The sequence below is a fragment of the Embiotoca jacksoni genome, unplaced genomic scaffold, assembly GCF_022577435.1.
Source record: "Embiotoca jacksoni isolate LCO1_2020_lvr unplaced genomic scaffold, fEmbJac1.0.p SCAF_32, whole genome shotgun sequence".
NCBI classification, from domain to species: domain Eukaryota; kingdom Metazoa; phylum Chordata; class Actinopteri; family Embiotocidae; genus Embiotoca; species Embiotoca jacksoni.
This window is the reverse complement of record NW_027185384.1, coordinates 302,262-328,564: the sequence shown is the minus strand read 5'-3', so window position 1 is coordinate 328,564 and position 26,303 is coordinate 302,262. Positions and strand designations below refer to the sequence as shown.

At 44.2% G+C, this 26,303-nt stretch overlaps 1 protein-coding gene across 8 annotated transcripts in view; it reads left to right on the top strand.

Moving 5' to 3' along the window:
* Positions 1-2,073: 2,073 nt before the first annotated feature.
* Positions 2,074-26,303, top strand: part of ppp1r12a (protein phosphatase 1, regulatory subunit 12A) — a 49,376-nt gene continuing 25,146 nt past the window's right edge. For all 8 annotated transcript variants that reach the window (XM_069164727.1, XM_069164723.1, XM_069164720.1 and 5 more), the window contains exons 1-3: positions 2,074-2,398; positions 21,178-21,308; positions 23,979-24,097. In XM_069164727.1, coding sequence (XP_069020828.1) covers positions 2,162-2,398; positions 21,178-21,308; positions 23,979-24,097 — 487 coding nt within the window. In that variant the 5' untranslated portion in view covers positions 2,074-2,161. The remainder of the gene's footprint in view (positions 2,399-21,177; positions 21,309-23,978; positions 24,098-26,303) is intronic.

The window sequence follows — 26,303 nt, the reverse complement described above, 5'->3', positions numbered from 1 at the left end:
TAGTTTCGGTGACATGATGAATGGTTCTGCCTTTACTCATGGCTCGTGGTCACAGTTGTTTAAATGTTCTGAATCGCGATTTTGTTTGAACAGCTTGTAATACGGAAAGTCAACTTCAAGTTCAGTTGGTGGATGGTAGCTAATCAAGCGCATCTTTAAAATGTCTTCAAACAGAAAAATAACATCTTTATCATCTGTAGTGACACCTCGGTCTTAAAAAAACTGAAAACAGTTCCTGCATGTCGTAGCCACAAGTTGCATATGAGAAGGCACTACCGCACCCCCTGCTGAGTACACATGGGTGTCTGCCAACAATAACACATGGTGGTGCCAAAATAAAAAAAAACACTTTATGCCTGGCCACCTCGCTTTTACTCCAGGTTGAGCTGGACCACCCTGCTGCTCGAGTCCACTAGACATTCCTAGCACCTCAAGTGTTACCCATCAAATCATTGCAGGTACTTTGCGGTAAGAAGGCTTTTTATTTTCCCTCAGTGGGAAATTTGTTAGATGGAAAGTAAGGGATAGCCATTTTATTAAATCGTTCATGCGTGGGAGAAAGCGGAAATACCTCTAAAATGTAAGTTTGTTTAGCGAGCGTGACAAAATAACATTTCTGGAAATGAAAAGAAAAAAGACAATTTACCTCTGTGTAGTTGTTCATTATCACTATAATAATAATACAATGAAGTTAAATAAAAAATAAATTCAACTACACAATTACATAACTGAAAAAAGAATAGATAAACACTATGATACAAATAACTAATGTAGTTTTAAAGATGGGCCTTAAGGTCTTTGGTTCATTACCTACCTGTGAAAATACAAATGGAAAATGAATATTTTGTAATTCAGTCCATAAAAATGAAGCTCAGAAGCATGTAGAGTGCTGGAAGGAGCATCGGAAAAGAGAGTAGTAGTGGGTGGGAGATTTCCAGGTTGGCACAGGGACATATGAGTAAGTTTGTGCTGTTGGGCTGTTTTGATTCAATATTATTATCTAATCTTTATACTTTTCCTTTCTTTTTGTGTCTTTTATACAGTTTCCCAATTTCTTCAAGCACCATGTTGTCAATCTGTGCAATATTATCAATGATGATATGACTTTGCAGACAGGCTGGAAAAAAATTGGGGCTTTATATAAAATTAACGGATGGAGATTAGTAAATAATTGTTTGAGTGCTTGATCTCTTTCCTAACCCAAACTCAGACATGTTGCAGCACCCACAACTGAACTGTCTTCATCACAGCTAAGCACTGCTGAAGAAAGTCCAGGAGATATGGCCGAAAGCTTGAGAAACAACAAGTGAATTGGACCTTGTGGTGAGATTTTGTGAAGTTATTCATGCGTTGTTTCACAGCTTTGAACACACTGGAGATACGGCATACACACGAGCTGTTTTTAAATTTAATTTGAATGATGAATACTTGTTTTTATCTTGTAGATTTTGTATGTTTTGTTTTCTCTATGGCTCTATGGTGTCGAAAAATAAAGTTTGAATTTGAATAGCCTCCATCCTACATCCACCACTGTCAGAGGTGAACTATAACCCAGCAGTATCAGAGTAAACAGTGTTTCTTGGTTGTTTGTATATAATATATATACTGTACTGTATATACTGTGCATTTTATATTTAATATTTTTTTACTGCTATTTTATTGCTTTTTTATTATTCTATTATTATCTTATTGCTTCTGTATGCTGCTGTAGCGAAAAAATTTCCCCTCGGGGATTAATAAAGTAACGACCTAACCTAACCTAAACTATAGTTTTCAGAAAACAGCTCCCAGCTACAATATGCAACAGTGGCTTTCCCAGAAAATGCTTGTGAGCCCGCGTGTTATGTAATATTTCCAAGTGCTCTTGTTTTATTTGGTGTACACAGTCTATAAGGGATTACCCTGCTCACTCTCCCCTCATAATCTGTTGATGATGACGTTATACTGCAGCTCCTGAACGCCAAACTCTCGCGAGATTATGGAAACCAATCCTCCCGCTCCCTCCTCCTCCTCCTCTCCTCTCCTCCTCCTCCTCCTCTCCTCCTCCCCGCTCCCTCCTCTCCAGCCCTCCCTTCCCACGCCCCAGTGCGCTGTGGGATAGTGGCACTATAAAGTATATCCTCTCTCGGAGAACGATAAGAAGCCCGAGACAAGGAGGGGGATGAAGATGGCGGACGCCAAGCAGAAGAGGAACGAGCAGTTAAAGCGATGGCTGGGCTCGGAAACGGACCAGGAGCCTCCGGTTCTGAAGAAGAAGAAGACGAAGGTGAAGTTCGACGATGGCGCCGTGTTTCTGGCCGCCTGCTCGAGCGGCGATACCGAGGAGGTGCTCCGAATGCTCGACCGGGGCGCCGACATCAACTACGCCAACGTAGACGGTCTCACCGCCCTCCACCAGGTTTGTGCGTTTTTTTAATGGCTGTTTTTAAAAACGTCAGTCGACACCGACACCGGCACCCATTTAGACAAAAAACACCACCAGCACCACCCAAAATAAAATATATATTTACACATATATATCGGCTCGCTGCTGAACAAACCGCTTCGCCCCCCCCCCCTCTCTCCCCGGAGCACCTGTCAAATGGAAGCCATTCTCATCCCGTTGTTTACCTTCCCCCGAGCAAACACTCGTCCCTTTTTCTTTTTCTTTTTTTTTTTTTTGTTTCTCTTCTCCCCCTTCCTCCTCCTCCTCCTCCTCCTCCCCGACGCGAGAGTTGAGGGGATGATGAACCCGGCGGGCTCCGTTATCGAGTCGGCAAGGCGACAACTACCGAGAAGCGACCCCCCCCAACACCCCCATAAAAAAAAAGTTGAACCGCTTCACTTTCCGGGGAGACGACGACCGACATTTGTGCTCGTTTTCTCGCCTTCGGTGAAGTCTCTCCCCCCGGTGTCGGCGGTGCGGTCTAATTGCTGCTTTTTTTTGTTGCATTTCAAATAGAAAACGTTGGGTCACTTTTTTTAATTTTTTTTTTTTTAATTTAAGTTTGTAAATTTACATCCAAACGTTTGTTTTTTAATTTATTTGTATTATTATTATTATTATTGTTGGTCATTTGCGGTGCTGTGATCGTGAGTTTGGGAGTTTCGCGTAAATGTTGTCACCGATTTGAGTCGCTGTCCGGGAACAAAAATATTAAAAAAAATAAAAATGACTTCAGGATTAAAACATAAATAAATAAATTAAAAAAGAGAGATGTTTTTGTTGATAAACGCTTTCCAGCTCGACTTGGGCTACTCTCTGGAGAAGGAAGCTAGGCTAAGCGTTTAGTTTCGTAAACGTCATTCGTCACCGTCGCAAGGCGTCAGCTGGATGCCACTTGGTGGTAATATTTACACTGACGTCAGGGAGTTATTAATATTAATCAAACTTGTGATTTATATATATATATTTTTTAAAAAGTAGTTAACGATTGCAGCCTAAGCGAAATGTATGCTAACGCTACGTTAGCGTGCTAGGATAACTGTCGCTAGCTGTGTTTTTTTTTTTTTTTTTTTTTGGGGGGGGGGGGGGAGTAGGAGGAGGAGGAGGAGGAGGAGGAGGGGGGGGGGTTAGCTAAGGGTAATTCATTCATTAGCTGACATGTAAAAAAAAAAAAAAAGACGTCAGCGCTAACTTCGAGGTCTCCAAATTTGACTTTTAGTGACCTCGTCGTGTGTTCATCCAGAAGCACACGTGTGGTTGATGCTCTGCCATTTTTGGCCGGGATGTGAGCTATCTTGCCCCGCTAAGCTCCGTTTACTAGCTCCTCCGCTGTGTGCACTTCCACAGCCAAAACAACTGAAAATGGCACCTCGTTGTTGTCGTCGTCAAGGTTGGTGCCCAGTGGATGAAGCTATTTCAAACTATTAAATGTCTCGATTCACAAGTGTTGTGTGTTTTTTTTTTTTCTTTTTTCTTATTTCTGGCCATGTTTGTTACAGCTCAAATTATATTAACACTTATCTGTCAGCTGCATCAAGCACAGAAACCTTTTTTTTTATTATTATTATTATTCGTGGTGGATTTGTGCATTGATTTTTTTTTTTTTTTTTTTTCCCCCCCAGTGTGAAAAAAGCATTTGCCGTTTCTCTTATCCCATCAGCAAGGATTGTTTCTCCTTCTGCTTGCTCCAATAGTGTTTGAATAATCTAAGGATTAACAGAAGAATTCACATTAAATGTTTTATGCAAGCACAGATCTCCCATGATGTCACCTCATTACTCACGTCCACATGTCTGGTCTTAAGTAAGCGTGATTGCTGCTATGTGCATCACCTTGCTGCATGGTTGTTTTTTGTTTTGTTGTCCCAAGACTTGCGCCAGTACACCGATTTAAAAGTTGAGTTTTCTGGGGTAGGTCATTGTCTTTTTTGCATGGGTATTTTCTCTGGGATTTTTATTAGTGTTGTTACTAAATCAACCTTTCTCTGTGCTCATTGTCTGCTATAATTAAATGTGGAATTAGCATCTCCCCCCCCCCTTCACCGTGCAAACTCATTGGGTGGAAACGTTGCCTTTTTTTGGGCTGATGTCCAGGGATGAGCTAGAGTGAGGAAAGAATTTGCAGTGCTGCTCTCCAGACCTAACCATCTCTGGAGACGAGAAGCTGCTGGTGTGTGTGTGTGTGTGTGTGTGTGTGTGTGTGTGTGTGTGTGTGAGAGAGAGATATACTGGCCAGCATGTGATCCCTGGGTTTTGGGGGTCTTACAAAGGAGTTGAGCAAGAGTGATACAGGGATTTGTATTTGAAGAGCTAATCCCAGGTCATGCTGATGATAGTTTTCTTAGATGGCGTGAGGAGTAGATGGGCACCTGTTGTTTTTCCCTGAATGTCTTTGTCATGCTTTTCTTATTGATTTCAGACAAAAATTCCAAAGGATAACTATCCCGGTGAGTGACTGACCCCTCTGCCTTTGTTGTGAAGTGTGCCATGTTGTTACATGAGGACTCGCTTCTCACTGGGTGCAGCAATATCACTCCCGGGGCTGGTGACCGGTGCAGGTTTATAAATACCACTGCCACAAGTTGTCCTCACTGTGTTTCAGGAGATGATACTAAGTTTGGGTATGACTCAGTGTCTGTAGCTCCGCTTTGTAGTGCGGCCTTTGGTATAATCTCACATTTAGGCCTGAGGTTGTGTCTCTGTGCTGCGACCCCTCTGTCACTTTCAAAAATGAGTTGTTGCTGAAGGAGCAGTAAACAAGTTCATGTGTTGCGTTTCATTTTGTATTTTATTTCCTTTTTTTTTTTTCTTTTATGTGATTGAGACTGGTTTACACAAACACAGAGGCAGGTGGATGGTGGAGGGGATGTACAAGTGAATGAGGGGTCCAGTGGACAAGTGGAGATTCCAGATCCATACCAGAGCTAAACTCATCTCGGGAGGGTAACATACCGAGTCCTGTCGCTCTAGCCGAGCATTCCTCACATGATGGTCGCTGGAAACCATAGCAAAGGGAGAGCAGGGAAGACATTCCTCAGCTGTCACCTAAACCCCTCCCCTCCAGTCATTCCCTCTCTTTCTCTCTCTCTCTGGCTTGCCTTTCCCCTATAAGATGCCAAGCCCCAGCTGACTGTTGCCCACTGAGCTCCATCAAGGCAATTAGAGTGGAGGTAACCAGGGCTTGTAGCCTCCTCAGAGGAAAATCTCCACACTGACCGACACCTGAACTTTTTTTTTTTTTTTTTTTGCTTAAGCGCTCGTGGCCTTCGCTGATCCCCCAGGACCGAGGTTACAGGACTCAGCTCAGCTTAACATGTCAGAGCTGGGCATTACAATGCCTGCGCTCTGTTGACATTACACACCCTCATTATGGCCCTCGAGTCTACGAACATTATCTTGCACTGTCTCCATGACAACGACTGTAAGGTTCCTAGTCACTTGTGTTGGTGGATTTGCATGGACAGAGTGGGAGTTGCATAACAGACTGAACAGAGAGTCTTTGGCAGTGCTCAACAGTTCGAAAATGAGAATCAACCTCATGAATCTGTAATGGAACAATTGCAGAGCATGTGGTGGAAGATGATGAGGTGGCTGCGTGTGTGTTTCTTTTCATCCAGACCAGCATCAGTCATATTAACACATTACATAATTGCTGTGGATCTCGCTCCAGCCCCAACCTCGGCGATTCTCAGCTGTGCCCGAGGTTTGCAGTCGGCCGGCGAGAGGAGCAAAACATGCCTTTGACATGTCCCCGTGTCCTCCTGATAAAGGCGGCATGGCATCCCCTTGCAGACCCCAAGCCTCCCTGACTGTCTGCCTGGGGGAGAAAGTTCCGCCATCTCATGTGGAGAAGGCCCCCTTTGGCTCAGACAAGCAAAACATGTGTGCGTCACATTGCATTATAGATCTTCCCCGTTTGCTCTCACCTGCTCTGCCAGCCTACACGATAGAGATGCAGGTGAGCGTTTTACCAAGAAAAAGGCTTAATCCACAAAAATCTGTCGGGGCTCCAGCTCGGTGATCTACCTGCATAACAGCTCTCGGATCTGATGAGTGTTAGATAAAGACTACCTAGGATTACATATTTTGAGGATGAGACGTAACGCGCCGTGCTGTTTTTAGTTTTTCAGCAGCTTGTGGGGTTTGTAAAGGGGTGTACAGCATGTGGCCTAAAAGCCTCCGGAAAATGAGCCCGGATGACAAAGCAAAACTGTTTAGCATGCAGATTTAGTTCGGAGGTCTTTTTAAGCTTTGTACAATATGTGAAGCATTTTAAACATACTGCTTTCTGGTATGCACGGACATACACGCCTTTCAAATGTCGCTGAAATCGTCTGTTTTCAGGTGACTTTAGGGGGAAGATGGATGTTCTTTTCCTGAAATGGAAACTTTTCTGATGGCACATTTGTTGTAGAGCATGACTGATTATTTTATATGAATTTATTCTTGAACATAAAGGTAAAAAAAATACACTTGAGTTGGAAGCATTTAATTTAGTTTTTAAAAAAAAAAATTTTTTTTTCATTAGGCAGTTGTGTACTATAAATGACAGATATTTTTTTTTAGATATTTCTATTTTGAGCTTATGAGCTCACCCGTTGCACCTGTTGGGGGCTTTGATGTGCCTATTTTTTGGGGTTTTTTGTTGACCCAATTTCTAGCCAATGACTTATTGACAGGATGATAGCCTTCGAGTAAATATGATGAAGGTAATTGCATTTTAAAATGTTGACTAAATGAAATAGGAATAGTTTGCTGGGTTTTTACGGTAACATGCTCCAGTATTTAGGCTGTTACAGAGTCTCTGTGTTCAGCAGTTACTGCCCATCCAGGACATTGGCCCGTTTTAGAACTAGTCCGCCTTCAGATCACTTTTCTTGCAAAAGGTTGCACGAATGGCTGTCAGTCTCTTTGTTATGTTTTAAGGCCATCTTACAGGAGCAACTAGCTAGTCACTCATGCATTTCTAACACATTGCTGAATACATTGAGATGTAACTTAATAATTCATGGGTTAGAATCTAGACAGTCTTGATTTTATTGTTCTTTTGTCTGGCTCGAACAGTCACCTGCCAGTCCTCCTCGACTGCGACCAGCTGTTGTCGTGTTTTGTTGTCTGATATTTGGACTTAATTACTGCTTACAGTGTTGTGTTTCCATATGATCGTTGGCGACGCATCTTTGTTAAATGTTTCCAAACCTGATCTCAAAACCTGTCGGAGGAAAACCTACAGTGAGTCACGTAGTTCAGCTTTGTGCTGTGCGCACAAAAGACTGATCACGTTTTCATTTTGTTCTAATGTATCCTCATTTAGCCTCTGGTTGTTGTCATGCATAAATCTGACGAATTATCAGTTCAGACAGCGTCGCAGCTGTAGAGGCCTAAAAGAGAGTAGAGTAAAGGGGGAAAAAAATGATTGCATCATGAAGTTATTAACGACATGAAGCAAAGCAGGCGTTGCAGAAGTGAACTGTAACCTCTGTATTGAGTCAAACAGACCGTTGGAGAAGGAATACAGTGGCTCCCGAGTACCGACGGCTGTGTAGTGCTTTAGTTATTAATCGCGACAGTTGCACCATACATGCGCTAATATGAAACAACCATGACACCCTCCATTTAACTTCCTACGAAGCATCTGCCATCAAATGCGTTCCAGCCTGGAGTGGATCACTTGCAGCGCTTATCTTTCGCCTGCCTGATGACCGAGAGCCTTCATTTTAAGAATGGGAGGCCCTGGAACATGTGTATTTTACCTGTGCATAATTGGCAGGTCTCTCCTTGTCAAGCTGGCCTCACTCACTGTTTCATTCAGCCTCTCCACCAACCCCATAATCAACTGCAGGAAGTCCTTGTGGCGTTTGCGCGCCAACGCTTCGCAACACGCCAGGTCATCTGCCGATTGTGACACGTCGATGTTGTTTCCTCGCACGGGGTGTCGAGTTAAATTTTTGCATCATTATGTCAGAATAAATATATATTTCGATTCAGTGGGGAAGACTGTACGTTTCGTTTGATCTAATTGGGTTTACTTGAAAGTGTTTGGCCTTCAGAGAAACGGTCTGGATGGATCGCGTGCACCCCGACTTCCTGCACGAACGCTGCCGCGTTACCGAAAGGGGGGAAAATACGAGAAACATCCAGCGGATCTGCAACGCCGAGGGTTTCTGAAGTATTTCGGATGAGCATCGCTGCAGGTTGGAACTGGTTCACCCGGGGTCGTAACCAGAATTCCTCAGTAGAGCAAACCTGCTGCCACGTATATAAATGTATGTATTTGAGCAGTGCTGACTAGACAGCCGGGCTGCTGACACGGACGTGACCTTGCCCAGAAGTGCGTTTCGTGTCGGAACATTTTTTCATGTCACACTTTAGTTCGTGGCCAGATGTAATTAGTGCATTCCTGAAACCTGGCAGTACTGCAGTATAAGAATTTAGCAAAATGAGAAGCTGATCTGAAACCAAAGGCTGCTATTTCAAACCAGCGCCTTTTCCCCGCTGTGTTTTGATGATGTCAGCGTGTCCGTCTTTGACGGGTCCGTATCAACCCGTACATTAGATGGCGTCTCTCACTGCACCGTCGAATGTCACGAGAGGCTGATGATAAACGGCGTGTTGAGACGGACCGGTAAAGGACGTCGTCAGGTGCTTCAACAGATTAACGACCGCCGCCTGCTTTTCTGTCTGTCTGCCCCCCCCCACCCCCCCCCCCCCTCCACACACTTTTTCAAGCTGTGCATAGTATTGAGCTGCTGTGAAATGTTTGTGGGATGACTTCAGCTTGTGGTTTTTTTTTTTTTTGTTTGTTTTTTTCCACCCTGTGGCACACAGTGCCCGTCTTCTACCTAAGCCAGGTCTTCTCGAAGCTGTCCCGCTGTTGTTTGCTTGGCGGCAGTCGCACGCCTCACGCTGAGCGTGTTTTTGTTTTTTTTTTGTTGTTATTGTTGTTTTTTTATGAGCTGTTTTTCAACTGAAAACACCTGGACCCAGAGACGGTGAATTCCTCATTGTCTTACAGAGCAGGGAGTACAATTAAAGCAGGCAACGCGTGTCCATTTGTTGTCTGCGTGGAAGGGTGAGGTTGCACTCTTTCCATTTATTCTCAAAATGGCTGCATCTCCAGCTGACGAAATGAGGAACCCGAGTGAAGAACGGCGACGAGCCCGTTACACATAACCTGACTTCATGTTCTTCTGGTTTAACAGTAACACAACGTTATTGTTCATTCCGCTTGCACCTGTCACAGAACCTGCCCGGCAACCAAAAAAAAAACAAAAAACACGTAAATTCAGCATTATGCATTTTAGTTTTTCCAGGCAAGTTTACTAGTTCTTTTGAAAAACCCATCTTGGGGGACCACATTAGTGTAACGCTCCTCCTTTCATGCTTGATTGACATTGATTTTTGTTAGTGCTGATCCACGAGCGGCCATGAGATTGAATGAACCTGATGTTTGCTGTGATGCTACCCCATTAGTGTTCCTGTGGGTAAGCGCATGCAGATGATACTCTTCCTGCAGATAAATGCCGCTGTCAGTAAATGGGCCCGGACTTCGTCTGTCTAAGTACTTGGGCTTGTGATACAAATGGATTTACGCAAGTACGCCCTCCGTGTGCGCTTGCATGCTGATGTTGTTTTGTGTAGTTGTTTTTTTTTCCATGTTGTGAAATTCCAAGATAGTCTCAAATATTTCATGCTTGTTGCCATTTGGACTATTTTCAACAAATGTAAAACTGATCATTCATTAAAATGGCATAACATTAATATAAAGAACTCCGCAGAGAATGGACCGCTTCCGTTTGCTGATTGCAAAACGCGAGCTAATGACATTACAAAATGTTATTACTGTGTCCTCCAACTGAATTTTATTCCATGTTTTATAGAGCATGAATGTGAGGTCACTGCGTCCAATCAAGCTGTGACGTTAATAGACTGTAAAATGAATAATTAATGAACCAAAACCACTCAAGCGGCTGTATAGAAAATTAATTAACGTGTGTGTAAAACACAGTTATGGTATGATTCTCAATATCAAGACCCTGCGTCTTTTATGGATTCATGTTCTGTAAAAAAAATTAAAATATTAAGATCTAATCGAGAAGCTAATGTTAGATGTTAATCATGAATGTTTCTAATGATCAATCTGTCTTTATTCGGTGTGGTTGACGGACAGTAAAAATGGATGCCCTTTTCTTCCGTGTGTTTTTTTTTGGGCCCAGAACGCGGGGAAGAAGGGGGTATTATTGCCCATCCGTCCTTACCGAGGTGGGGATGGTTGGAGGGATCTGGGTGTTGGAGATTTCAGGCCAGAGAGGAACAGGAAGTGGCTGTTTATTTTTCTCATTTCCTCTTCGAGGCTCGTGAGCCTGCTCCTTCCACTCCCTCGATCACTGACACCGGCCTAACGGAGACGCATGTACACACGTATTCGTACAACTATCTGCACTATCTGTACAACTAGCTTCTCTAAAGCTGGGCAAATAAGTATGCCTCCTTCCCATGTTGTTGTTGTTTTATTTATTTTTTTACATGTGGCACGGGGAGCTGAATTGATTCTTTTGTTTGTCATGTAGAGAGGACTGGGGTCTTCACGGTATCTGTATATTACCAGCTTGCTATTTCAGACTCAACCTGGAGTGAAAGTCTCGCTATGGACGATAGTTTTGTCTTGGCTGAAGGAAAAATAACTAAAACTCGCCATGCAGACACCTGCAGTTCTATTAAGCTTGTTCACATGGGGAAATATTATAGTTTCTGTTTAGATCATATTGTACTGATCTTATTTTGATCCACCTGGAATTGGTGGAATTGGTCTTTTTCCTTGCGTGACAGTGTAAGAACCATTTTGCATTTCTCGTGTTACTCTGGTGATGATCCATATTCATGCTGGCACTGGTTATAAATTGGTAAAATGCCCACGAGGCATCCACTCTCTCCATTAACCTCTTGGGTTTGGAGCTTGTTGGTGCGATGGGTGACATAGTGCCAGATCACCGGAGGGGTGGTGGGGGTGGGTGGAGGAGGAGGAGGAGGGGGGGGGGGGGGTTTGTACCGTCGCCCATGCTCAATGCCTCTTTAGTTGACTGACTGTCAGCGAGTGCTGACTGAGCTGTCCGCTGCCCTCTGTATAGAAGCCTCCACATAAGGGTTCTATTATATGGAAATATCAACAGAGGTTGCATCTCTCTGTGGCTATCTGACCTCCCTCCCCTCGCTCCTCCCCCCCTCGGGTGCCCCCTCTCGCCTTTGGACCCTTCACATGGACACAAACTTGGCTCTCAAGTGGAGCTATTGTTTTGGCTGCCGAGCGAAAGCCCAAGTGAAACATACAGTTACAATCTTGCCGGTATTTTTTTTTTTTCTTTTCTTTTCTTTTCTTTTTTCCCCTCTTCTACACTCCTGGTCTTCTTTTTCCATGGGAATCCCAGGGCCATATATGGTCGTCCTCGGTAGCAGGCGCAGCAACAGTTAGAGCACTGAAGTGTGTGTGTGTGTGTGTGTGTGTGTGTTTTATGTCTGGTTACAGCTCCCAACAGAGCTCATCTAGTGGAGGGACCCAGCTGGTCGCCCCCCAGCGCTTCAACCCTCCCCCTTGTACCCTCTGGCCTCCTGAACCCTGCCAATAGCACGGGAGCTGTGAGCTCTTTGTCTCAGGCGTAAACACACACACACACACACACACACACACATTTACAGACCACCTTCCCAAATCCATCATCACGCTCTCCTCTTTACAGTTTTCCCAATCATCATTCAATCCCTCTTTTGCAGGTCTGTTGTGATGTATTTTTACATGTCCATCTCAGTGCTCTGTGGCTGAGTTGACCTAGCTCACACACACACACACACACACACACACACACACACACACACACACACACACTCAGACTTACATGCAGGCGGTAAGAAGGAATTCCTTTTGTGGAAGTGGCTGTGCGCCTCTGAGCCAGTGACGTAGCCCACGAGGAGTGGCCAGAGCGCTGATGCCTGAAGCCCCAAGGCTAGCAGTATTACTTATCTGGGAATTTCTCCACTGGTATGCTAGTCGAGGGCCTCGCTGCTTACTGGCTGGAGAGAAGCTACAGAGAGAGAGAGAGAGGTTGTAGAGGGGAAGCTGAGAGGAGTAAAATCGGAGAGTTCCAGCAGAAGTTCCTTTGTTGTCCGCACTGTTGCTTTTTATGGGAGAAAGCTCCCCGTGAGCCAAAACGACAGCAACAACAAAATGTCCTATGTTATTAAGCTTTATTGTGGATGCCTTGAGCTCCAATTCTGAAAGCCTACAAGCCTTCTTTTCCTCTCGATTTGTTGCGCGCAACGTTTGAGAAACCTTACACCAGAATACCTAGATAATGTTCCGGCCTTCCCGTCAGATACTAGAGGGTTTCGGCCATCGTCTATCTCGCCGCTGAAATTACAGCAGTTTCACTCCTCCCACGTCGCACCAAAAATAACGACGGCCTCACTGAAAGCACTAGATGATCGCGAAAACCAACAAAGGGAGTCGTGTGTTTGTTTAGAGTCGTGTTGCAGTGAATCGTAGTGGTATCACCCCTCTGGCTTTTAAAGAGCGTCTTTGTGGTTGTGTGGGTGCTTTGATCCCGAAGCAAAAAAAATCCTAATCGCATTCGCAGTGAGAGTCACTCAAAGCCTTTTGTGGCTTTGAGGTTACACAGTTCCCCACCCCCCCCCCCTTCATCACTTTAATAATCCTTCTGGTTTATTGCTGTTGGTATTTGACATTTAGTGAATATGGCATAATTTATAGACATTTCTGGGGAGTTTTTATTAGAGCCATTTATTTCAGTTCAGTTGTCCCGATGAAAAACTGTTGCCTGTGAGGTCTGTGGGTTATCCTGAGCAATCTGGACATTGTTCCTGAAAATATACGTCTCGGTTGAGCTGAAAAACATTCACCGCCTTCAGCAATAAAAGCTCAAATCTGAAGTATGTGCAAGGTTAGATACCACAATTATATATATTTTTTTCTTTTCTGACCCCTTCATGGTTAATGCATCAACAAAGCTAGAACTGATGTTCAGTGCAACACTTCATATGTCAACCTGATACAGAGATCTTGTTGTTACTTCATCTCCCGAAGCACTAATTAACGGTAATGTAGCTATAACAAGCAACTAAACATAAGATTTGCAGGATTTGAATATTTCTGCGTGTGCTACGATTTTACAGCGCCAGACGCACGCTTATAAGCTGAATGTCGCCATATATCAGATAAGGATAAGAAACCCCATATATAAGGGTGTGACTGAATAATGTATAAAACATTATAGCTGATGCGGCGGTAAAACGTGTTGCGTCTGCCGTTGTGTTGATATTTGTTGGTAGGCTGGTAACAGTTCTGTAAAAAAAAAAAAAATTCTACACGTTTATTTATTTTAATTTTTTTTTTTTTATCGGCCAAAACTGCACACAGCCCTTTTCGATTCAAAACATGATACTCAGCAGTTTCTCAGTTGGGTGACTGAGCAAATAGAAAGCTATTGTTGTATGTAACATTAGACTTACACAGGACCTTTCAACCCGTTGGATATTCAGCGTACATGAATATTTTAATGACCAACTGCATTGGCTTGTGTTCTCCTGTTTGAGACTTCATCCGTGGTACCAAATGATGGCTCCCGTGACGCCCCAGGCACACCGCTGTCAGTCACGGGTGCTGCCACGGGTGTGCACCATTGATACTGTCATTGACTACGAAATAGCTGCTAGCTCAATGGGGAGGGGGAGGGGTAGGGGGAAAGGGCTGGGGGGGGGAGGGGGGGGGGGGGGGCTGGCGGCCCGTGCCACCGAGTTCCCTGCCGCTCCGAGTAGTAAACAGTACAGAAGCCGAAACGGCAGCTTTCTCCAGGGTGCTTGAGTCGGCCATCTGAGGGTGCTCACTGAAGGAAGTCAAGGAGGGGAGGTGGCTTCAAGTGTCTCCTTGAGGTGGAGTGCTGCTAAATACAGCTCGCCGCACAATGTCCCACCAGATAATAAATGAACCCTTTTTTTTTTTTTTTTTTTTTTCTTCATCCGCACACAGTAGTTAGAGCTTTTTACTTTTGCAGGAGGGCGACCGTGTCTTGTAAAGTGTTTTTGGCTTGTCTGACTAAACCGATGAAGCAAACGGTGCAAAAATTTGAAATTTGACCAAATGGCGTCAATGTTTATGGCCTTGATTGGTACAATAGAAGTTTGTTGCACTTTTACAGCACACGGACAGAAGCTGACAGTGTTGTAGTTTTATAAGTTTGTTGCAGGTAAGCTGCTTTGGTTTTAGCATTACTTCATGTAGACTTTCGTAATGGGTAATGTTGACATTTTGAAAACATTACAAGATGTTGATCAGCAAAAGATGTGAATGTGGCCGTCTTGGCAGGGGTGTAAGAAAAAGACAGAAGTCATGATATCCGTGGTTTCAAGTACTGCTATTTTGTTATTGGTTTTGAAGTCTATGAAGATTGGGGGAAAAAAATGGATTGAAATGTAAACCAACCATTTTAAATTGCTTTTTTTGTTTTGTTTTTGTCCTCGTCACCCATCCCAGTCATGTTTATAGTCACCGCCTCTTTACTGCAATAATGTAAAGTCTGGTGTCATGCTAGCCATTGCATCTACAAAAAAAAAAAAAAAAAAAAAAAAAAAGAGGAACAAAAGGAAGTGACTGTACTATAGATTCAAAACACTTTCTTGGACGAGTAGTTTAATATTGCCACGCTTGAGTGTCGTATTAATTTATGTTAAATCGACTGTGTTATTAATGACAATATAAATTGGAGACCGCAATCGCAGCAGCACCCACATAATAGCAATACAAACCATTTCCTCTTTTTTTTCTTCTTTTTTTTTGCGGCCATAGAAGATCATGAGAACTGCTCCAATAGCAGCTGAAAGTCATGCCTGTAAGAGGTTAAAAAAAAGAAGAAGAAAGATGGCACCTCAAGATGCTCCTTCCAACATTGTTTTTGTTTTTTTTATGTCGTCTCACAGCGGTTTGCCCAGAGCGCTGCCTTCAGCGGCTGTCTGAGAAACTGGTGGTGCTGTTAACTGATCAGTGGCTGATAGATGTACGTAGTCCCGCTTAACTTACTTTTCTTTCTCGGGAGTTGTGCAGTTACTTTTTTATTTATTTATTTTTTTTAAACCTTGTGCCAAGATATTTGCATATACACAGCCTTTGTGACAGCTGTTCAGGCCTGGCGACTTGGTTATTGCCTTTGCCAACAGTATATTTTGTGTCATGTTTGCTGGAGGTGCTCCATATCAGCTTTTTTTGAGTCAGGGGACTGGTTTCACTTTGTGATTTTTAGAGCAACTGTTTTAAGGAGTTGGGGGGGGGGGGGGGAGGCATGGCAGGAAGCCACCCACTGTTGTGAAATTAGATGCTGTGATCTGCGACGACCTACAAGGTAAAAGAGGCTTTGCAAAGCATCACGGTAAATACTGCAGGATTTTACATTTCCTGCAATGTTGCTCTTAGATCTCCTCCGGTATTTTAGAGCATTTAGAGCAAGTTCACTTCCGTCTGGAAGTGGTGGTTAAGTTGCCAGCATTTCCCTTACGTCCCCTTTTTAATGACCCCCACTCTCTGTAGTTTATGGATTGTCATATCACACCGGACCTTTGGCCGCCATTGACAGCCATCTGATTATTGGACTTAATTTCAAACCGCATCCCTCACACCCGAATGGATTAACACCGTTGTTTTCAGGAGCTCGCCACACAAAGTACATTAAACTCCTATCGACCAATCAAAAGGAGAATCCTGTGTCGATTTGATTAGTTTAGCAGTTGATTTAGTTTTTTATTTTACCACCCCCGAATCATCCGTTTCCATTTATGGAGGAGCTTTTATTAGAGAGAGCAGCAACGTCTATCGTCCCGTTGTCTTGTCTGACGGTACAGGTGACGTCCAACATTGTGTCTTCAGCCTGTTATGATTGTGTGTGTGTGTGAGAATTTGTTTCTCTAAGGATGAATTGTGAGGCATCGATGACATTCATTTCTGAAAAAGAAATCACATTATCACCTCCATTTTCATGTCTTGGTCCTCCTCTTTCTTTCACTGTGTGGTGCCATGCATCTTATTGCCTTCGTGCTTGACAAGGCCTCCTCTCTTCTCCGAGGCACACTGGCCAAACGGGTTTAAATGGCTTCGTGTCTGTTTGCCGGTGAGTCACTACACGTCTTGAGTATTTTCCCTGCGAGCACAGTATAGGTCCTATACGTCAGTCGGGGGCTGATTGGGATGTGCGAGACAGGATTAAGCCCACAATGTTTCCCGGTATAACTTTGATTAATAGTCAGATCCTCATCCTCTCCTCTGTCTGACTCAGTCTTGACTGCCTGCTGTGGGTTACGAAATAATTTGTTTTTGTGGATTTATATGTAACATGGAACCTTTTTACGTTACAGCTCCTCCCTGCACATTCGTGCTGGTTGAGGTGCGTTACAGGCTTTTCTATACAACGACGCTCTGGTAATAAGGATTGAGGATATTGTGGTGCTCTCTCATCTCGTTTGTGTTTTTTTTTTTCTTCTTCTTCTTCTTCTTCTCCCTCCTGTCTCTTCGGCTACGACGCTAAGCGTACTCTTGATGCGGGCGGAAACTCTGCCACCTGTCAACCACAGACAATCCCAGCCATTAAGAGATTACCTTTGTTGGGCTCCAGTAGCTGCTGGGAGGAGCCAGCGGAGGAAAGGCTGGTGACGCACAGACGGGGGAGGTCACGGGCATCTCCGTGTTCACCTTAAGGGGCTTGTTTCCATTCTTAGACGAGGAGAGGACTTTGAAGACATAATAAGCGGAGGGAGTGACTGAGGGGGAGGATTTAGATGAGGGTACGAAGGAGGGTTTTCAGATTAGAAGCAGGAAGTTGGTTTATTTTTTTTTAACAGCCATCACAAAAAATGCTGACTTGCATGACTTGCGAAAGGTTCGTGACGCACCAAACCAATGTAAAACAAAAATCTTTCGTTTGAAGATAAAACTCAAACCACAGCTGATGGCCGTCTGACAGCCAAGGCTCGTATACACTGCAGCAACGTGAGGGGAAATAGCAAGGCAGTAACTGGAAGATGCAGTATTAGTTTGCTAAAAGAAAATAACCTAATAATTTACTTCCATTTGAAATCTATCTAGATGTTGTTGTTTTTTTTATTTGCTGGTAAGAACATTTTTTTTTAAATATGTGGGTTTTCTGTGCTTTGCATTTGTGTCATCGTCTGTGAATGAGGAAAACGGTGGCGAAACATTTTTGAGATTCTACTGAAGGGTAAAATCTTTGATTCACTAAACTGGACAGCCAATCAGACAGCTGGCTTTCATTTACTTCCTTGGTTGGCACTCGGCCACACTCACTCAGCTGTCCGTAAGGGGCCACTTGTCTTTATTTCAAATCCCACAAGGCAGCAGATTGCTTTGCGGATGAGTCTCTGGAGGACATGCATGCTACCAAAGACGGCGATTGCCTGTAAAAAAAAAAAGAAACAAAAATAGGAACCCGAGATAATGTGCTTTCTACATGATGATGATGATGATAAATAGAGTTATACAGAAGCTTTGTTAGTTGCACTCGAACGAACGCGAGTGACAGGATTCATCCTGTTAAAAGTCCTGAGTGTCCTAATGCTTGATTTTTTTTTTTTTTATTGCTGTAAACCACGTGTCCACCTTTTTGTTAACACGACATACTGGTGAACTTGAAAGGGGACCACGAGCTGCCATGTGTTGTGGGAACAGGACGGTCACATCGTTTACGCATGACGGCAACAAACTAACAAACCCATAAAAGTCACATTTTTAGCGATTAGAGCTGCACACGTCAGATTGTTAAAGTCCATCTCCACCTTTATAAAAAAAAAAAAAACATTAAAGTGCACTGAGCACCCACATACAACGAAACCACATCGCACACACACGCGCACACACACTGTCAGATAAGCTCGGTGAGGCTTTTGCAGGCACTCTCCAGCTCTGGCGCTGTAAACGGCCCAAATTTGGACAAGGATTCCAGCCAGATAGTCGTGTGCCCCGAACGTGAGGCCGCTGTGTGTTCATGTGTATCTGTTTCCCTTGCCGACGCTTTTGTTGTCATAGCAACCCCAGGAGAGAGAGAGCGAAACAGTCCAGGCACAGTGTTCAATTATGGGTTGGAGGGACTGGGGAGGGATGGGGGGAGAGGTCAAAGTTTGTTTTTAATATGTTGTAATTATTTTGAATTTCAAAGCGTTTCTCTTTTAGATGATTTACTGCGCTGGCTGTCATTGAAAGTGCGATTCCACAGATATTCCCTTTTTATTTTTTTTTTTTACTGTTGAGTATTTTGTTCAGGACAGCTGCAAATACAGTGGAAAAGAAAGATGGTCTTTTTTTTTTTTTTTTTCCCCACTTGAGTTGATTTATGATCAGTGCTTTGCAGGTAACTTTGTTATGCGTCTTTGACGCGAGACAGCTTCTTAACCTCGGGGCCTCGGTGTGTGCTGAATGAAAAGTGCGCTGCAGCCTCTCTTGTGCTGCGTTTCTTCTCGCTCCCTCTTTTGGATGGTGACAACTCGGCGTTGTGGGGCAGTAAAGCCACTATTGCCTGACTGTGTATGAATTACGTGCAAGTTTTAATAATTAGAATAGAAATGTATTCATGTACTTTTTTTTTTTTTTTTTTTTTTTCCCACATCCAAACATGCGGTAAACAACAAATGTAAAATTTGAGCGGTCGTAACTTTTCTGGACGAAGGTTTATGTTACTTCTTCAAAATGCACGATAACGATTTCTTTTTTCTTTTTTTTTTGCCTGGCTCAGTGGTTAGAAGTATTGCCCAACAGTAAGCACGTCCTGCTAGACTTGTGTTCACAGGAGATATTTCACGGTGGTGCAAGTTCTTGGCAGCATGTTGCTAAAAACAGACTTCTTTATGAAAAAAAACAAGCAAAAAAAAAAGTATTTTTGGGGACAGTGGAGAAGAAAGAGAGAGAGAGAGACTGGTGATGGCATTTGACAAATGTCCACATCTGGATTTGACCAGAGGCAACGTTCCAGCTACATGGCTGTTGTCCCTAACACCTCGGCCACCCAGGACGGACACGTCAGATCGCCTCCTGGTCGCATCAAAGAACAAATACAAAGTGCAGAAGCACTATAAGCACCAATTTATCGCTTGCGTAACGCATGGAAAAAAATACTCGGTGTAGAATAGACTTGTCGGGCCTGTTAACATAATTGACCCTTTCTGATAAGAATGAAATGCAGCTTACAAAAAAAAAGGGACTTTTTGAGTGGACACTCGACTAACGAACGGGCATCGAGTAATTGTATGACATTTAACCAAAGTGTTCCTACAGCTGGTGCAAATTCACATTCATAATGTAGGTGAACGAACAGCATCTCCCACCTCATGAGTCAGAAGATCTTAAATTAGAGCCCTCCCACTGGCAGCTGCTCTGTGTTTCTGTGGGAATCACTTGTGTTTTCATTGTGTCATGTGCGTGTGCGTGTGTGTGTGTGTGTGTGTGGTTCTCGCCAAAGAAAGTTACACTGCTGCAACTAAGGGTTATTTTAATAATTGCTTGTTTTGTTGGTTATCTTCTCGATTAATCGACCAGTTGTTGGGTCTTTTTGTAAAGATGAATCGTTTATTGCTGCTCTACTTGTTTATAATAATCCCCCACCAATAAACCGCACCAGTCCTGCATAAATCCCAGAGCACTCGGGGTCTTCGTCCGTGCTCCTGGTTGACATTTGAGGACGTATACGGGTCATTCTCGCACGTGCATGATATTTTGGCTGGTGGTCTGCAGATTATCTTCCGTACTTCTTTTTTTTTTTTTTTAAATGTATGCAGAGTGAAATTATTTTTGCCGAAATACCATCAGATGAGCCTCCCTCCGCAGATCGGCGTGCTGCTGTCGCTATCGCCCGGCCCAGACGGTCTTCGGCGTCACCCTGACTTGAGGCGACTGAAGTCTTTTAATGTGAAACCTTTGTGGTCGTACCTCAGATGCTCGTCGGGTAACTCCAATTCCCTGCCTGTTAAGAGAAGCAAGAGACCTGCCGTTACGTAAGGAGCCTAATGATCAGTATTGATTTAAATTAGGAGGGCGAACTCTTGCGTTGAATGCGTTGCCAAACAAAGCGGTTTCACTTTCTTTTAGTTCAACCACAGATGTGGATTTAATGGCGTGATTCATCAGCTGTTCAGCATATGAGGAACGCGCATTGCGCTGGCAAATATTTGATGAATGTGAAAAGCAGATTTTCTTTTCGGTAAAAGCAGTCTGTGGAAGTATTTTAATTCCATTACTTTCTGCATTAAGTATGAGTGTATATTTGTGTATGTGTGTGTGTGTGTATGTATATATATATATATATATATATATACATACACACACACGCACGGCACCTCAGCGCCTCCATCAGCAGTACTATGCTGTGTGGTATTTCGGGCGCCTCTGCTCTGTGGAGGCATTTCAGGGAACGCTCCGGCTGCCAAAATTCCCCAACGATTCTGGACCCACGTTGCAATCTATCAAGCGCAAGATGTTTGTAACCGAAGCGCAGATCATCCCACTCGCATAAGCTCGCACGCACGGCGAGGAATTAACACATAGACACACTGGGCAGGTTGCTATCCTTGCTCTTTAGCCTCACTCCCCCCTTCTCTCTCTCTCTCTCTCTCTCTCTCTCGCTCGCTCTCTCTCTCTCTCTGTCTCTGTCTCTCTCTCTCTCTCTCTCTCTCTGTCTGTCTGTCTCTCTCCTGCAGGCATGCATAGATGACAATGCTGACATGGTGACTTTCCTGGTGGAGCATGGAGCCGGCATCAACCAGCCTGACAACGAGGGCTGGATCCCCCTCCACGCTGCAGCTTCCTGCGGATACCTAGACATAGCAGAGTAAGTGTTGTCAGCACCTGTTTTAAAAAAAAAAAAGAAGAAGAAGAAAAAAAAAAAAAAAGAAAGTTGCCGCAAGCAGTATCCGTTTCATCGGGTTCGATTTCTGCCAAGTCACTCTTGCATCCTGTTTTGTTTCTGTACATTTTCATAACCGCCGCGCTGCTCTCTGAACCTCTCGGTGTGCAGTTTATGTGAACGTGTCCGAGCCGTCGGCTCGGTAAGGCTGCCAAACGAAGGTGCAGCTAATAAGGTACCGTTTCATTTGGACTGCGGAGCACACGGTGACATGAGGACCGACGTGGCCGAGCTCCAGCTGAGGCCTCCGCTGCCCTGTCGCCCTCTGGGAAACTCGTACATGACCTCTGTCTCTCGAGCTGTATTTCTACGCTGTGTGTGTGTGTGTGTGTGTGTGTGTGTGTGTGTGTGTGTGTTTAGATCTAGTCTATGATCATTTCGAGGTTGCGTATGTAAACACTTCGCAGCACTTTTCACCGGTTTCACCTTTTTCTTTTTTTTGTTGCGGTGAAATGAACAATGCTTTGACTAGCATCTCGGGAATTCTTGGGAGTTTTCCTTATCTGAACCGAGTCCAAGGCCCCCCCCCCTCCCTTGTGATTTGTGATTGGGCTATATAAATCAAATGGCCTGGACTACGTCATCCTCAACGTATGCCAATTGGGGCATATTTATTTGTATTTTTAAAAAGTGCCCACGGTGCCATTTTAGCTCGCTTGGGCCAGAATCAAAATGTCAAGAGCCGTCATTTTTCTCACGAGCACAATTAGCCAGGAGCGGCAGCCCATCTGATAGCGCCGACACACACTGTTACGGTGATGTAATCAAATATGGAGAGATCAGGGTCACCCACTATATCTGGAATCAAGCTCTAGAGTTGCATGCAGCTTTTTTTTTTTTTTTCTTTCTTTTCTTTTTTCTTCTTGCCCCTAGTCTTTTTCAGATAAGAAGACTGCTCGTAGGGCACAGAACAGAAGCGCAGAGATGTTATCAGAGGATATTTAAACAAGCTAAAAGGGGGCTGAAGGAGCTCAGTTGTACTCATTGTTCAGCATATTGGGAGTATGCTGTGACCTGCTTTAGCTTCTGTGTTACATTACAGGAACCTGGCGAGAGATTTATCCTCATTATTGATATTTTACTAAAAAGTGCAACCAGCTGTAAGAAGAAGAAGAAGAAAAAATGTTGGAAAGTGATATATTAAAACCATTTTATAAAAAAAAAAAAAAAAAGGAAAAAAATTGTGCACACAAGTTTCAGACGGAGAAGTCTTGCGTTCAGCGGGCTCTCGGCGTCGGCTCCGAGTTCGAGTTACAGAAAACAACAAGTTTTTTGTTGTCGCATTTGCCACGAAAAGGTCAAGTTGGCTGTCCCGATCTGGGCGACTAATGGAGACGTCGTGTCACCGAGGGACGCTCGGAAAGGACCCGCCGTGGGCGGCGAGCTCTCTCGGCAGGCCCGTTTCAACCCCGGCATCCTTATTGACAACGACGGGGGCTGCGGAGAAGGGCCGTCTCTGTGCGCCCCTCGTTGTCACCGCAGTCGTGTAATTGCAGGGGTCGGTCACGAAGCCCGCGGGGGTGAGGAGGGAGGAGAGGGGAGGGAGGGGGGGGGGGTGTGAGTGTAAACCCAGTGAAGCCAAGCTAAAATAGGCAGAATAGAAAGTCCAATCAAAAAGATATAAAAACCAAAAACTTTGAAATGTAACTGCAGTCCGTTGCCATTTGGGAGGAAGTCATAGGCACCGAGTGCTTTTCAAGTGGTGTGTCGGTCTAATGAGAAGGGCCTGAGTCTCACCACGGCTGTAATTGGAAGCAGCTGAACTTCAAGATGCTGAATGGGTAAAAATGTCTTGAATCACTGCCGGGAGGCGGGGGGAGGGGGGGGGGGGGAGTAGATAAAGGGTTCAAATCCGTAAGCAGCCACAAAGGCTGTGTTGAATGTGTGTTTTGGTTGTCCGATATTATTTTAAGGGGATTTTACGGTTTGATTCTGCCTTCAGATAACGAGTCTGAATGAACGGTTACGCAGACAAAATCTGCGATTCATTCAGTTCAGAATAAATCGTTTTCTGAACATCAAGATCTGAATTGGAAAAAAAAAAACAACAACCAAAAAATAAATGTTTTGTTAAATTTCTAATCTGACGGTTGAACCACAGAGCCGTTGTGCCACATTTCAGGTTGTTTGTGCTGGAGGTTTATTTTTTCCCCTCAAGACGCCTGAGAACATCACTGTATTGACAGTCTGATCCCGGGGGACAAATTCACGCTGCAACACCCCGCAAATGTCAAAGAAAACCCCACCTGGTTGCTCCTGAAACGCAAATCCCGCTCGAAAAACACCTCGTTCGCCTCGTCGAGTTAGACTTTCTGATTGGTTTCGAAGCCCTCTGTTGTTGATTTTTCGAAGTTTGATGCGAAATACAGGAGATGCAGATGTGGCGTCGTGTCAACCAATGTTGGCACTGAGCCAAAAGCAACAGTATACATCTGCTGACCTCCTCATCTATAAAAAGACGTGACATTTGTCTTCTTTCCTCTTCACTCTGCCAAAAAGCGTCAAACTTTAAAGTGCAGAAGTCAACTTGACGTTCCCTTTTTATTAGATGCCGCTTCCTGCTGCTACTTATTTTGTTTTGTTTTTATTTTCCAGATATCTCATTAGCCAAGGGGCCAGTGTGGGAGTTGTGAACAGTGAGGGTGAGACGCCTCTGGACATTGCCGAAGAGGAGGCGATGGAGGAGCTGCTGCAAAATGAGATCAACCGACAAGGTGCAGTATTACGGACGTCTTCATCGCGACACGCTGAGCATTCGTCCATCATCTTCACCACCCTTCGATCGCTACTCAGAAATGTTCTTTAAAAAATAATAATAATAATAATAATAATACTGTAGCGTGTCAGAGTCTCAAGAGGGTTGATGATTTATCCAGCACGGTCCGGGACAGTAAATTATCTTCACATGAAAGGAAAGAAAGAGTCCTAACTTTATCATATGATGTCTAGAAACGGTCCCGGGTGATCCCGGGTGATCCCGGGTGATCCCGGGTGATCCCGATGATCCCAGGTGATCCCGGGTGATCCCGAGGCCTTGCTGAAAGGTAACATAGCTGGCAGGATCTGAATTCTCATCGAGCGTCGGTCACCTGCTGTTTTCCACTCTCACGCTTGATGAGAACTTACGTAATACAGAAAAAAAATTAAATAAATAAGTGATCCAGCTGTGTTGCGAGCTCTCATGTGACGACTCAAAAAAAAACAAAAAACTGAAGCGCAGGGTCTTTCTATTTTAGGCCGGGACATTCTTGACGAAAAGGGCCCTCCCCCTGTGGTGAAAAGCCATGCTCAGACATGTTAACTGGCCCCGGGCCAGAGGGGGTGCTCCTCAGCTCGTATTCACTCATAAAGTCTGGCCGGCTTGCCCCTTTTTCTCCGTGGCAACGTTATGCATTTTAAAGCAAGCGGCACATCTTCGCCTTTTTATTTTTTTTAATTTTTTTTTTTTTTACAAACTTTTTGTTTGCATGCAGCGGGAAATGTTTAACGTTAATGTTTGTCTATAAAGCCAGAAGAGTTGTTTTTAATATAATACTTTGAAGTGGTACGTTGTCTAGTACCGCTTGCAATCTTGAGGAAAAAAAACAGAAAACAAAAACACCTCCGTCTCTACGCTGTCAGTCTCTTGACTCTTCGTACAACTTCCAGGTGTTTGAAAGTATTCGGCACCCAGTAGCAGCTACGCCCGCGGTGCTGGTTGCGTCTTCTGCTCCTTGGCCGTATTATGTAATGGTAGTGAGATTTTATTTTATTTTATTTTTTTTTTTTTTGCACTCACCCCAAACCTCAAGCATCGCGGCGGCTGTCATCTCTGATTTGCCGATGCCTGACAGACGCACTGCCTGCTGCGTCCTCACACCGCCCGCCTCCCTCCAAGCCCACCATTAACCAGCGCTAAAAACACCAACTGTGGATCTTCATCCACGACGCTCCCGCGCTTCACCCGAATGCATTTTCATCGTGTGGATTTTATATATATATATAATTCGTGTTGAATCCTCATTTTATGTATTTATTTAAAATCGACTTTTATAAATCTGCTTTCCAGGAAAAAAAACAACAACTCCCAACACTGAATTTGCGATGATCCCGAGGGCGGCCGCAGACAATCCACAACTCGGTTCTTTATGCCAGAGGTAGCAGGCAGCCTTATGCAACGAGCTGTTGTGTAACGCTTCTGTATGTTTGTAATGTGATTTTCTCCTCTTCAAGAGACACCAGTCACGGGGGTTAAATTTGTTAGTGAGCGACCGCGGTGTCGCACCCCCCTCCCTCCACCACCACCACCACCTCCGCCCCCCAACCTCCGTATCCCCTCCTTGAACCCGGCTGGGTCAAGTGACTGGATCGCAGTGTGCCACCTTCCTCGTCTCCTCCCATCAGCTTGCTGCATTAAAGCTGCTGCCTGTCCTTGTAATGGATGTGTTAGCGTGGAAGCTACAGAGAGAGGACAGTCGTTTTTATTTTTTTTTCTCTTAGGCTTAGAATAAAACAGTTCATTTTGGCGTCCCCCTATCTTTTGACTTTTATAAAAAAAAAAAAACTAAAAACAACAGGAAGTACACTTCCCTCTGAGGTTTCTAGTTCTCGCTTCAGGGTAGATTTCTGTTAATATTTCGTATATTTATCAGACATGCTTTAAGGTCTAGCGTTAGTGAGGCGAAGAGGGGGACGAGTCCTTTTTTGGTGTAGTGGGTTTTTTATCTTCTCGATGCTCAGGTAGATGTGCTGTTCTCTTGTAAAAACTCGAGCTTTGAACTGCTGCCAACTCTTCCAGCTCTTGTTCTGTAGTCCTACTTAGAGGCCATTAGGCTGCCTGCTTTTTATAGACCCGGTGTAGGCTGCTTCCCAGGAGATCAGAGGATGTTGCCCTACCTGGCCAGCCCACCGTTCCCTTCATTAACTGAATTGCCCTAATGA